This window comes from Aquarana catesbeiana, linkage group LG04 (genome assembly GCF_042186555.1).
Source record: "Aquarana catesbeiana isolate 2022-GZ linkage group LG04, ASM4218655v1, whole genome shotgun sequence".
Taxonomy (NCBI): domain Eukaryota; kingdom Metazoa; phylum Chordata; class Amphibia; order Anura; family Ranidae; genus Aquarana; species Aquarana catesbeiana.
This window is the reverse complement of record NC_133327.1, coordinates 56,669,617-56,682,201: the sequence shown is the minus strand read 5'-3', so window position 1 is coordinate 56,682,201 and position 12,585 is coordinate 56,669,617. Positions and strand designations below refer to the sequence as shown.

Here is a 12,585-nt window from a genome sequence, read left to right as displayed (position 1 = left end):
TGGTAACATAAGCCTAATAGAGTGACACTTTCAGCGCTGAGACTACCCCAAAATCCCTGTAACATTGCTAAGAACTATATTGACTGAGTTACTGAGTCTCTGGTACCAAAGCGTTAGGAACTGTTAAAGCAGGTACCCTTCCACTTTTCTTTATGTGTTCTGTGTTACCTTTATTCAACCAAATAATAATTGTGCTACCATACTTGGTCTCTGTGTGCCTTTCTTCTACATCGGGGACCAAAAAACTGGCCCCACCTACAGACTGCTGGGGTAGAAGGCTGACTGCTGACAGAACAATCAGAATGTGCATGTGCTGCCTGTTTGTTCTAGGGAACTTATTAGAGGGCACCCTATTTGTCAAGAACTGACCTATGTTTAGTTTAGTGGCGTGGACAAGCAGATGTTTTGTTTGTTTTATGTTATGGGTCTGCCCTACAAAGTCCTCCTGCAATGAAATGTTTTAGTTTGCTGTTGTGCTAAATGAAAGTAGAGGACAAATTAGCTTGGATTGTTCATGGGTATCCCTGTGTAGCACTCCGCCCACAGGACCTGCTGGTAGTTTTGAGTCCTCTGCTCTTGTCTAGCTCTATGTGTGGCCTCACCCTCCCTGACACTACCAGAATACCTTGTGTGGAAACACCTGGAGGAGGCACAAGAATTGTACACACCACCCTTTAAAAAGATAAGCAGACTGTATTGGCAGATTAAGGTCACAAAGTAAAAATCAGTGCACATAAACAGAACAGGGATACCTCTAAAGTCAAATCCCAAATTGTACTGTAATATAAGGACTGAAAACGGTAGCTCTCCGCATGAGATCTTACACCTCATGTGACCAAACTAGAACTACAAAGAGGTGGAACAGGATATATCACTTGAGAGCTCTCAAACAAGGGGGCTAGGCTTATGCCTTCACATTTAAGCTATGTAATAGAAACCCAGTTCTGCACTTAGGAATTCAGAGTGACTCAGGGAAGTCTTTATGCTGAACTTCTGCCGGCTATGGTGAGGCCCTTTAAAACCATTGGTGCGCAGAGTGATGAAGATGAATGAAAGGATGGTGTTCAACAGCAGTATATTTTACAGGTTGGGCTCTGTATGGATGTAAACTCCTTTGTTGCAGCAGACGTGAAGAGTGGAGAAAACCCAAAGTAGCAGCTGCGATATAAGAGACTAGAATGTTATGCAACAATGGGAGTCAGGTGGGAAGCAGAACAAAGCAGGCATTCTGGAGCACCAATGGCCTTATGATTTATGTATGGCTCTGATGGCCATGAATTAGCGATGGATGCTGCAGTAGGTTTGATAAATCCCAAGGTGAAAAATGTCAGTGGATGTGGAACTGCTCGTTAATAAGTCCGGGCTGAAGAAAGGGTTAACAAGTGGTTATAACTGGAATATGGGTGATGTAATCTCCCCTGAGACTACATCTCTCCCACTGCTTTTACGCAAGACCAGTCATAGCTAGAAAATCCATAGCTGGCATCACCATCTTGCGGACAAAGAAATTTACACCTATCTAGTGCATGGTTTACTGCTGCCACTACCAGCTGAGCCTGTCCCCATTACAACTTTAATGAAAATAAGCAATCAAAAGCAAGTGGGTTCTGTATGAAACGACATATACCTCCTTTTGTTTGACAAGGAAGACATCAATGAAGTTCCTCTGATCATTGACATCCAGGTTATTCCTCTGATTAGTAAAGGTTTCTCTGACAAAAGTGTGCATTTCCTCTATATTTGGATTGACTGTTCTGTGACTCCCAGGCAACCATCGGACTAAAAATGGAAATGCATTGTACAACTAAAAGAAGAAACATAGTTAGTTTTCCAATAATTATAGGTAACCACAAATTGTCAACTGAATAAACACAAAATGTACAATTAGGAAGTATATACATTTTATTTATGTACAAAGCACAGTGTAAGTACCTGAATTGGACTTTGTATCAGCCTCTTGCAGTCCATGTTTATAAGTAATGGAGTGCAAGGGGAAAAAAAGCAGTGCAAGGAGCCAATCAGTTCCTGAGCTGACAAGAAGCATTATAATAGGAAGAGAAAGAAGAGTTGCAAAGAGATGAGCTCATTACTATGCTTCTTCTTTCACTGATCAGTCACATGCTGGGGTAGGCTTATGACAGAAGAAGTGAGTTGAATGATGCTGGTCATCAGACTGAGAACATCTAGCAGCATAAAAAAGTACTGCTAGGGAGAGTTACAGCTGGTTTCACCTTTTAATGGGCTACTCGTTTGTATCTTGGTATTTTTGGATGTAATTCTGCTTTAAAGGCGGGAAAGACAGTGGTGACAACTTAGCAGTAGAAGGAAAATTGCAATCAGGATAGCTTTACAAACGTTCTTGATTCATTGTTCCAGCTGAATACCATTGTGCAGTAGTTCTCTATAATCAAGAATGTAGTCTGATTACATGTCCAGAACTAGACGCACTTCTTCTGTACTGTATGTGTACGTATGAATCTTGCACAGTAGCATGTCTCTTGTTCTGACACTGGTGACACTTCTTGGTCAATAAGTATTCCACCTCCATTTTGGCCAGCAAGGCTTATTTTGACAACCAAAATGAAGCCAGAGAGTTTAATTGGCCAGAAAGCTATACAGGGGGTTCACTACTTACAAACATCCGACTTACAAACGACTCCTACTTACAAACGGAGGGAGACAACAGGAAGTGAGAGGAAATCTGCCCCTAGGAAGGGAAATTCACTCCTGTAAGAGTTAATATGGGAAAAAGGTGTCTCCACTGATGCTTTATCACCAATCCTTATCTCCCTAATAACCCCAAATTTTCAAAATCCAATTGTCATTGGGACAGAAAGTGAGGTGAAATCTTCTGAACAGGGGCACAGACAGCAAAACAAATGTTACAGGGGTGATAACCCTTCCCTATGCTATCTACAAACCTTAAAAATAGATTTTTTGGCTGGAGCTACACTTCAAAAATGTACCTGTTCCGACTTACAAACAGATTCAACTTAAGAACAAACCTAAAGTCCCTATCTTGTTTGTAACCCGGGGACCCCCTGTATTGCTAATAATTCTTTAATATCATGCTGAAATATTGGTGATTCCCTGGTATTTTGAAAAGATACTAAGCTAACAAGGAGACAGTCGGAGATGTGTGCTTTACAGTATGTACTTTGGGCCACCTTACAAGGAAAGGTGAAATAAAAGTATGATGTTAAAATGTTGCAGTAAAAATAACCTTACCAAAACCATTGGGGAACCGACATTTCTGATATTATCATTGATTATTCTCAAAAGTCTCAGAAGTTTTGGATCATCATAGTCAAAGCGATGACCAAGCAATATGGACACAATGATATTGGCCACAGCAGCATTCATGATCATAGTGTTTTCAAATGGTTTTCCTGGAATATAACCAGAGAAATTATTAAAAACTCATAGTTTAGTAATAAACATAATTCTCTGCAACAAAAGTTTAAAAGGGTTTAAGAAGGAAAGGGTTTACTGATTTTTGTTTTGCAAATGCAGGACATCTCTGGAGGGTTCTGGAAACACACTGTGGTCTGCCACAGATTGGTGGATTAAAACACACAATTTTACCAGTGCTGGAATATAATATTTAGAAAAATATATGTACAATATAATAGATAGCTGCTAGCATATATGTAGGCCTCACATACAATGCATATATACATTATAAAATGCAGCGCTATCCCTTTAAGAGAACCAATGACATTAAAATCCTGCAGCTTTAACAGCTCTCATTAATGTCCAAAGTGAAAAAAGCAACAAGATCTCTAGGTAAGTATAAGTCCATACACTCCAAGTGTGGCAAGGAAGGATAAGGGAAAACTTACCATATACAAACTGCGCTATCTGGCTATTTAGCCATTAAATTCTGGTAAGGGTCTGCACGAGTGGTGAGGAAGTGCTGGTGGAGGAATTTCTTCATTTACTTAGTTTTCTTATATACATTCATTTCCACACTTGGAGTGTACGGACTTATGCCCCGTACACATGGTCGGACTTTGTTCGGACATTCCGACAACAAAATCCTCTGATTTTTTCCGACGGATGTTGGCTCAAACTTGTTTTGCCTACACACGGTCGCACAAAGTTGTCGGAATTTCCGATCGCCAACCACGCGGTCCCGTACGACGAGACTAGAAAAGGCCGGTTCAGAACCAAGCGCGGCACCCTTTGGGCTCCTTTTGCTAATCTCGTGTTAGTAAAAGTTTGGTGAGAGACGATTCGCGCTTTTTCAGACTCGTGGCTTTCAGATCGTTTTCTGCCGTTCAGTTTGTGCTTGTGGGTTTGTATCTGCTCTTCAGTGCGTGCAGCAAGTTCCGCGTGACTTTAGGTAGTCATTGTATTCTTGTTCGTTCGTTACTGGTTTTCAGGTCGCTCTTCACAGGCCTTGCTGTTCTTCAGTGCGTTCTGTTACTTCGTTCTGAGCAGCCGACCGTTTTCTAGCCATGTTTCGTATGCGTACTCCTCGTAGAGTTCGTGCTGTGCGGGGGCTTGGTGTTGGGGTCCTGACCTTGACACAAGTCCAGTCCATGAACAGGGTGGGGAGGAGTTCATGGACCAAGAATTGGTTGCTTCAGCGTGACCAGTTCTGTCATATGCCTTTGCTCCGTGAGATCCGTGAGAATAATCCTGATGATTTCAGGAACTTTCTCAGGATGACGGACCCCGTATTTCACCGTTTGTTGGCTTCGCTGACCCCTTATATTAGCAGGCAGGATACCTGCATGAGGCAAGCCATCACTCCGGAGCAGAGGTTGGTCGCTACCTTGCGGTATTTGGCCACAAGGAGAAGTCTGCAGGACTTGAAGTTCTCGACAGGCATCTCCCCCCAGGCTCTGGGGATCATTATCCCAGAGACCTGTTCTGCCATCATCCAGGTCCTGCAGAAGGAGTATATGAAGGTAAGATTTTTATCCTTTTATATCCCATTTTATTGTATTTAATGTTTGATAATATATTGTATTTCTTTCCTCATTCCCTAATTACCATGATTGGAATATGCTGTCAATGTCCCCTTTGTTCTCATGCATGCAGGATTTTTATGTAATTATTATTTTAGGTCCTTCATACATATTTGCCCTTCAATAACCTCTCCAGCATGGTGTCTCCTGCCCTATATTCACCTCATGTAGTCACTTAACAATGTATTTTATCAGCTCCATAGTAGTGCTTTACCCCAAACACCCCCTAAAATGTTTGGAAATGTTATTTTTGATTTAAATTCAGGCAGAGTGCCAGAGGCTTTTTTTTTGTGGTGTCCCCAAATTTTTAGTAACCCTCCCTCCCCCAACTGCTAAGTCAGCTGATCCCAATTCTCTATCCTCAATCATCTATCTGCTGACTTTGCCAAACCCATACACACTATACCCATCTCTTTACTGGTCAAATTTATGGATGAATTCCCCAAAGCATGTAGTGCAAGGGCCTGCCTGTATACTTTCCAATGGTACTGTTTAAAGTTTTTGTATCCTATTATTATCTTGATAGGTAATAGCAGAATGTCCAAATGTCCTGAAATGTGTACAGTGTGTATTTACATCTTTGTATTATGACACTTCTTACCTGTCCAGTGGGCTGCCAATAGTGTAACTAAGGAGGGGCTGTTCCAAGTAATACCTTGTATTTAGGCATTCATCTCTTAATGAAGTGAAGAGGGTTACCTGTCCAAGAGTTCCCCCCCCCTATAATGTTAGAAATGGCCCATGAGAGGGGGGGAGGGGGAATATGATAGGTGTACCTTATACTTTGGCCTTGTTAAATTACCCTTATTAAATGCTATCTGGAGGTTGCCCCATAATGTTTGTGTATAATCTGCTTGCCAGGTTTCTGTGAAAAAATAGTAATGTTTATTGTTTTTTCCTCAACAGTTTCCTTCCACGCCACAGGAATGGCAGACTGTGGCCTCCCACTTTGCCCAGCGGTGGGACTTTCCTAACTGCGGAGGGGCAATTGATGGGAAACACGTCCACATCGTCCCACCACCCAACTCGGGGTCGTACTATTTCAACTATAAGGGGTTCAATAGTATAGTGATGTTGGCGGTGGTGTCGGCTAATTACGACTTCTTGTATGTGGACGTGGGGAAGAATGGCCGGATGTCCGATGGTGGAGTGATCGCCCAGACGGAGTTCTACAGGCGTCTCCAGAATGGCAGCTTGGACTTGCCACCTCCAGAGGACAATGTTGAAGGTCTCCCATTTGTGTTCGTCGCTGATGAAGCGTTTGCGCTGGGGGACCACCTGATGCGGCCATTCCCGATGAGGACCCTCACCCCGGAACAGAGGGTTTTTAATTACCGGCTGGCCAGAGCCCGAAGAGTGGTGGAGAACACATTTGGAATCCTGGCCAGCCGGTTCCGATTATTTATGACACCCATCCATATGGCGGAGTATAAACTGAACCATATTATACTTTCCTGCTGTGTTCTCCATAATTTTCTACAAAAACATTCAGCCAACTATGCTGGCTCAGTTGGGCCTGAGGCCGGAATCCCAAATACATCCACAATGAGGGCACTTGAAAGCGGCCGTCCTGGCTTGCCCTCCCTGAATGCCCGTGATGTCCGGTTATGATACCTGGAGTTCTTTGCGGGTAGGGGGGCTATCAATATGCCAGACAATATGTGACACCTTTTTCAAATAAAAAACAACCCAAAGAAATTATTGGTGGACATTTACTGCTTGTGTTTGTTTTAGCTGACTCTGACAGAAATGTGTTGAGTGCAGAAAATGTCGTGATTGTGTAACCTTATAGAAAACAGTGTTGGCTGATACTTCCTAAATGCAAAAACACATTTCACTACAAGTGCACTTGCAACTGCACTGAACCTGCACTTGTAGTGCAAAGAGGATTTGCCCTTAGGAAATAACCCCCATTTGTGCATAAAACAACAATTACATCACCCCAAAAGTGTTGTAGTGTTGAGACAATAATCCACACATTCTTGAGTAAGGCACTTTTTTATACCTGCACAATCACATGCGCATTTACAAAAGGTTTTTAAAACAAACCAACATGTTTGTTGTATAACAATGTTTGCAGTAGCATTATCAAAAATTGAAATATCCATTTCAGATAAAACAGACCTGTGTAAAACCAACAAGAAAGCCAAAAAACTTGAACTTACAAAGTTCACATATGGTAAAGCCTGAAGGCTAGATCAGACATCAGTATTTAGGAACTGGGTTTGATCTAGCGTTCAGATGGGGGGAAATCACCCCTTGAAAAGCCAAATTTGGAAGATGCACACCAATTTACGAATGTCAACATGTGCTATCTGCCATCAGGGGGGATCAAGGGACGTGTTTTGGGGGAGCAAGCCTTTCCTCAATGCGACTTTATAATTGAGGAAGGTGTTGCACCCCCAAAACGCGTCCATTGATCTCCCGTGATGGCAGATAGCACATGTTGGCACACTGTGTGCATCCTCCAAATTTGGCTTTTCTAAACATTTTAAAAAATTTTGAAAGATTGGACCACATTAATAAAACAGGTGATTTTGTGGGGTTTAAATTCGCCCCAAAACATCAATGATGTTATTATTTTTTTTAATAACATCATTGATTTGGTTCTGGATGTTATGCAATTGGAGATTACACCCCATGATCTCCCCGATAAGTATCTGGGCACTTTCTGAAGTAAAGCGTTCAGGATCCCTCACATCACAATCACCTAAAAAGAGATAAAGAACAAAAAAACAGGTCTCAAAAATCTGCCACCATCCATCTCTTTTACCTGGGCCTGTGGTCGCAGACACTCACCTGTTGTGGTGCCAATCTCCACCACGTCTTCTTCTTCCTCCTGCTCTTCTTCTTCGTTTGGGGGTATATCACCTTCTTCCATAGGTGGGGGGTCTGTGGTCTCCTCGGATGAGGGCTGTCCTCCGAGTCTTTTCTCCCCTATGTAAAACAAAAATGGTATAATTAGCACACAGATATTTGATGGCAGAACTAGAAATAGGAAACATTGCTCGGAAGTGGGGTACAATTGTCTATTTTAGCCGAGTTCCAAGATGTATATTTTTTTTATTGCCCTTTGTCAACCTGCAATACTTTACATGTTTGGTACAAGCTTCACAGATGGAGACCCCCCTATAGTATACACTGGAGCACCTGTGTGCCCCCCCTAATAAAAATGGTGTTCTTGTGTCCCACACTAGTGCTCCAGTGTCCAGATGTGAAAACAGCTGCTCAGTGTCCTCTCCTTACACACAATCTAGTTGTCATTTCATTCTAGTAACAAACCCATCTACACAAACTAATCTTTGGCATCCAAGTAGGCCCAAAAAAATGTGTGAAAATGCATATGGCCTAAACAATGGTGTTCTAGAGGCCGAAATAAAAATGTTTGATACGAACGAATAATGGGCCCATGAACATTAAAGTTGCCCTTTTAAACGTTACAATTAATAAAAGCATATGGAGCAGAACGAACGTAATAAAGACAGAAAGAATATGAACACAGCACAACTACTTACTTTTTTGCAGCACTCTCCGGATCTTTCGGTACTGCTCTGGCTCTCTCAACTTCAGGTCCGACCACCGCTTCCTGAGCTGATCTTTAGACCTTCGTACCCCGAAATTCCTCTCCAGACTCCGGACCACTTTACCAATGATTTTGGCCTTTCGGATGTTGGGGTTGGGGTAAGGCCCATATTTTCCGTCATAGTCGGACTTCCTCATGATGTGTACCATCTCCAACATCTCCCCAAACGACATATTTGTGGCCTTAAAACGTCTCCTTCTGGATCGGGACGTGCCTGGATCCGGCCTTTCCTCCTCCTCCTCCTCATTGCTACAATTAGCCCGCACCTGCTGTAACTCTGCCATGTGCTCTTCACCCACTGCGCCGAACGAAAAGGGGCGGGGAATACACTAGAAAGAACGTCAGGGGCGGGCGGAGTTACACGCATGCGCAGTGTGTATAAAGCGTAACACGCGTGCGTATTACGTACGATCTGTGAGCGGAGGAAGGAGCATTGGACGCGCCGATCGTAAGAACGAAGGTAAGAGACAAACTTGTGCCTATACAGCTTCTAGATTGAGGCCTATATTGTAACAAGATTAGGAGAGTTTGGTGTGACATTAGGCTTTGTCTTGTGTTGTGTCTTGCAGTGAACATGGATATCTTAATGAGAGATACTGACTTCATGTCACTATTCATTGATATGCTAAGGGAGCTGCCATGTCTGTGGGAGATTACCCACCCCCATTTCAAGAACCAAGCAAAGAGGAAGGCAGCACTGGAGCAATTGTGTGAAATTGTGAAGCAGGTGATCCCCACGGCAGACATCACCTATTTAAAGATCTTCATTGGTGGCCTGAGGAGCACATATCTGAGGGAGCGCAATAAAGTCCTGGATTCACAGAGATCCGGAGCAGCAGGTGACATCTATGTCCCCAGGATGTTGTACTATGACAGGCTGCACTTTCTGGCAGGCCAGACTGAACCCAGGCCATCCCTCTCCAGTCTTCCTTCCACGCTTCCTTCCCCCCTGGCTGAGGCTTCTGACGCCCAACCTGGGCCTTCCAGGCCACATGTGGAGGAGCCCAGCTTGAGCCAGGTATAGCATTCCTCGAAATATTGCTGGTTGTCCAATCAATGATGTTAACTAGATGTTAGTTGGGAGTACTAATTTAGGATTGTGATTGATGATGCAAAAACTAAAACCATGTCCCTTTTTCATACACAGGGAAGTCTCAGCCAGGAGGTGGCCGGGCCGAGCCGGCTGGCTGATATCAAGGTCCCTCCCCTACACCTGAAAACAGAAAGTGGCAGTAGGAGGAGTGACCTAGAGGAGGCGGCTATCAGATTCTTTTGGAGGGCTACAGAGGTCCTGGGAGCACCACACACCAGGCAGGACAACATTGCTGCCTTCATAGCATATAAAATGCAGAGGATGGAGGAGAGCCAAAAAGCCTTGTGTCAGGCCCTCATATCACAGGCTCTGGAGAAAGGTGTGAGGGGCCAAATTACACCTTACACACAGCTTTGGGATGGTCCTCCTCCTCCTCCTGCAGGTCCTCCTCCTCCCTCTCCTCCAGGTCCTCCCAGTCCTCCTCCAGGTCCCCCCAGTCCTCCTCCTCCTCCTCCTCCTCCAGGTCCTACTCCTCCTCCTGCCACATCTCCACCTGCACAGCCACAGCCCGGAAGGAAGCGTGAAAGGAAGACCAGAGAGTGATTGCCCTGGATCCAGTCTGGTCGGCCAAAAGATGCAGCCTCTTGTGGTACCACAGCCTGGGGACACAGATGTCATCTGCTGCTATCCGAGTCTCTGTGAATCCCGGACCAGACTGCCCTCCCTTACATATGGACTCCTCAGGCCACCAATTTTGAGGTTTAAGAATTGATGTCTGCCGTGGGGGTCCCAGGCTTCGCTAATTTCTCATGTTGATCCAGTGTTGCCTTCCTCTTTGTTTGGTTCTGATCCTTTAATAAAGGATTTTTGTTTTGAATTATACTCTCCTATGTGTTTTACTTCAAAAATGACAGTTGGTTTGTGAGGATTCAGGTACATTTCAAACATACAATGTGAAATGAACAAGGGACACCAACAACAAACAATCTCCTGGAGATTAAATAATAAAAGATATCAATGGTGTTGGGGTAACTTGACACACAAAACACACACAAAAATATTCTGGAGTAAAAATAAAAATAACATTGAACAAAGATCAGCTTTGGAAAAAATCCAAACATTTAAAAAAAAAAAGGCTTAAAAACCAAAAAAAAAAAAACCTAAAAAATATAAAACTGTCAGATGTGACAACTAATAACAATATATTGAGGGAATCCCACTAAAAAAACACAAATAAAAGTTTGTGAGAAGTCTGTGTGAATATGAGCAGCAAAACTACTTAATTCTTGTCACATTATAAAGAAGAAGAGAGTGCGCTGTATTAAACCATTTTTTACATTGCAGCGTGACGAAAGTGCTGTATCCATTGCGAACGCTAAGTTTACCAGAACGAGCTGTCCCGTGTCGGAATTTCTTCTGAGCATGCGTGGCACTTTGTGCGTCGGAACAGGCCACACACGGTCGGAATTGACGCGATCGGATTTTGTTGTCGGAAAATTTTATCTCCTGCTGTCCAACTTTGTGTGTCGGAAAATCCGATGGAAAATGTCCGATGGCGCCCACACACGGTCGGAATTTCCGACAACACGCTCCGATCGGACATTGTCCATCGGAAAATCCGACCGTGTGTACGGGGCATTATACTTACTAACAGATCTTGTTGTTTTTTTCTCTTTGGACATTAATGAGAGATTTAAAGCTGCATGATTTTATCCTCATTGGTTCTTTTAAACTCGCAGATTTCATACCCGGAAATGCAGTCCGACTTCAGGGGTGATTTCAGAGACATCTGTGCGGGATGTCTATACAAATCACACCCCAAAGTTGCCAAAAGTAGTACAGGAACTACTTTTGGGAATCGGTGCGGCTTCGCAAAGTCAGCATTGCACCGATTGCTGCCGATTTGAAGTGTCAAATCGCATCAATGTGAACCTAGGTGGAAGGAGAGTGTGAGAGGCCGAAGAATCTGAGAAAAAAATAGGTATAGTATGGCATGTCTCCTGGGTACATACAGTATATGGGAGCCTATAGAGATTGTGAGCAGTATAGTCAATGTTTATCTGGCGCTCCAAATGGAGTAATCCTTAGGGGTATAGTCTGTGGCTGTAATAGCTGGATGGTGATATATCCATAGGTTGGGTGGTTGGAAAATAAAAGGGTATTAAGGGTAAAAATGGAAGGCAGCCATCCTTCAGAGTGTGTCCAGAACTCTGCAAGACATGTAAGGAAAAAACAGGGAGGCGCCATCCTGAGTGTAGTATTAAAATGATGACTTTAATAGGATAAGATTAAAAACACTTACAAGATGATAGAAGATGCATGCTCGTCAAAGTAAAGTGCAGTCCTGGCATTTCACATGGCTCTGTGGATCTCACCGCTGTTCCCGATAGCTGCAAAGGATTGAGCAGCTGGCTGGAACGGATCCCAGTGTTTCTCCAGGAGCAAGGAACCAGGAAGCTCCACACTGACCAGCATGGACCGTGGAACAGGAAGTAATGTCACCGGAGTCAGATTGGAACAAGGCTGGGCTGGAATCTTGTCAATCAGGGCTGCAGTGGTGAAAGTCTACGCGTTCGGAGCTGGCTTCGCCTTCTTTTGGCCTGCTGCCCTCTAGAGGAGGACAGCTATATATACACATTGGAGAGAATGTGAGTGTGGCTGTGGAAATAGAACTTCCAGCAGACCAATCAGTAAACAATTAGGGAACAGTCTTGGATTGACTAAAAAAATTATTAAACTGATACACAAATATTTCCATGTGTATCAGTTTAGTATTTTTTGTAGTCAATCCGAGACTGTTAACCCCTGCTTCACCTGCCCCTTGCTATAATTTATTTTTCCCTAATTGTTTACTGATTGGTCTGCTGGAAGTTCTGTTTCCACCGCCACACCCACATGCTCTCCATTGTGTATATATAGCTGTCCTCCTCTAGAGGACAGCAGGCCAACAAAAGAAGCAGCCAGCTCTGAGCGCGTAGCCTTTCACCACTGCA

At 43.6% G+C, this 12,585-nt stretch overlaps 1 protein-coding gene across 1 annotated transcript in view; it reads right to left on the bottom strand.

Moving 5' to 3' along the window:
* Positions 1-12,585, bottom strand: part of LOC141141157 (uncharacterized) — a 156,543-nt gene that overhangs the window by 109,159 nt on the left and 34,799 nt on the right. Inside the window, exons 7-8 of the mRNA XM_073628860.1 lie at positions 3,229-3,389; positions 1,628-1,804 (exon numbers count right to left, since the gene is read on the bottom strand). Coding sequence (XP_073484961.1) covers positions 1,628-1,804; positions 3,229-3,389 — 338 coding nt within the window. The remainder of the gene's footprint in view (positions 1-1,627; positions 1,805-3,228; positions 3,390-12,585) is intronic.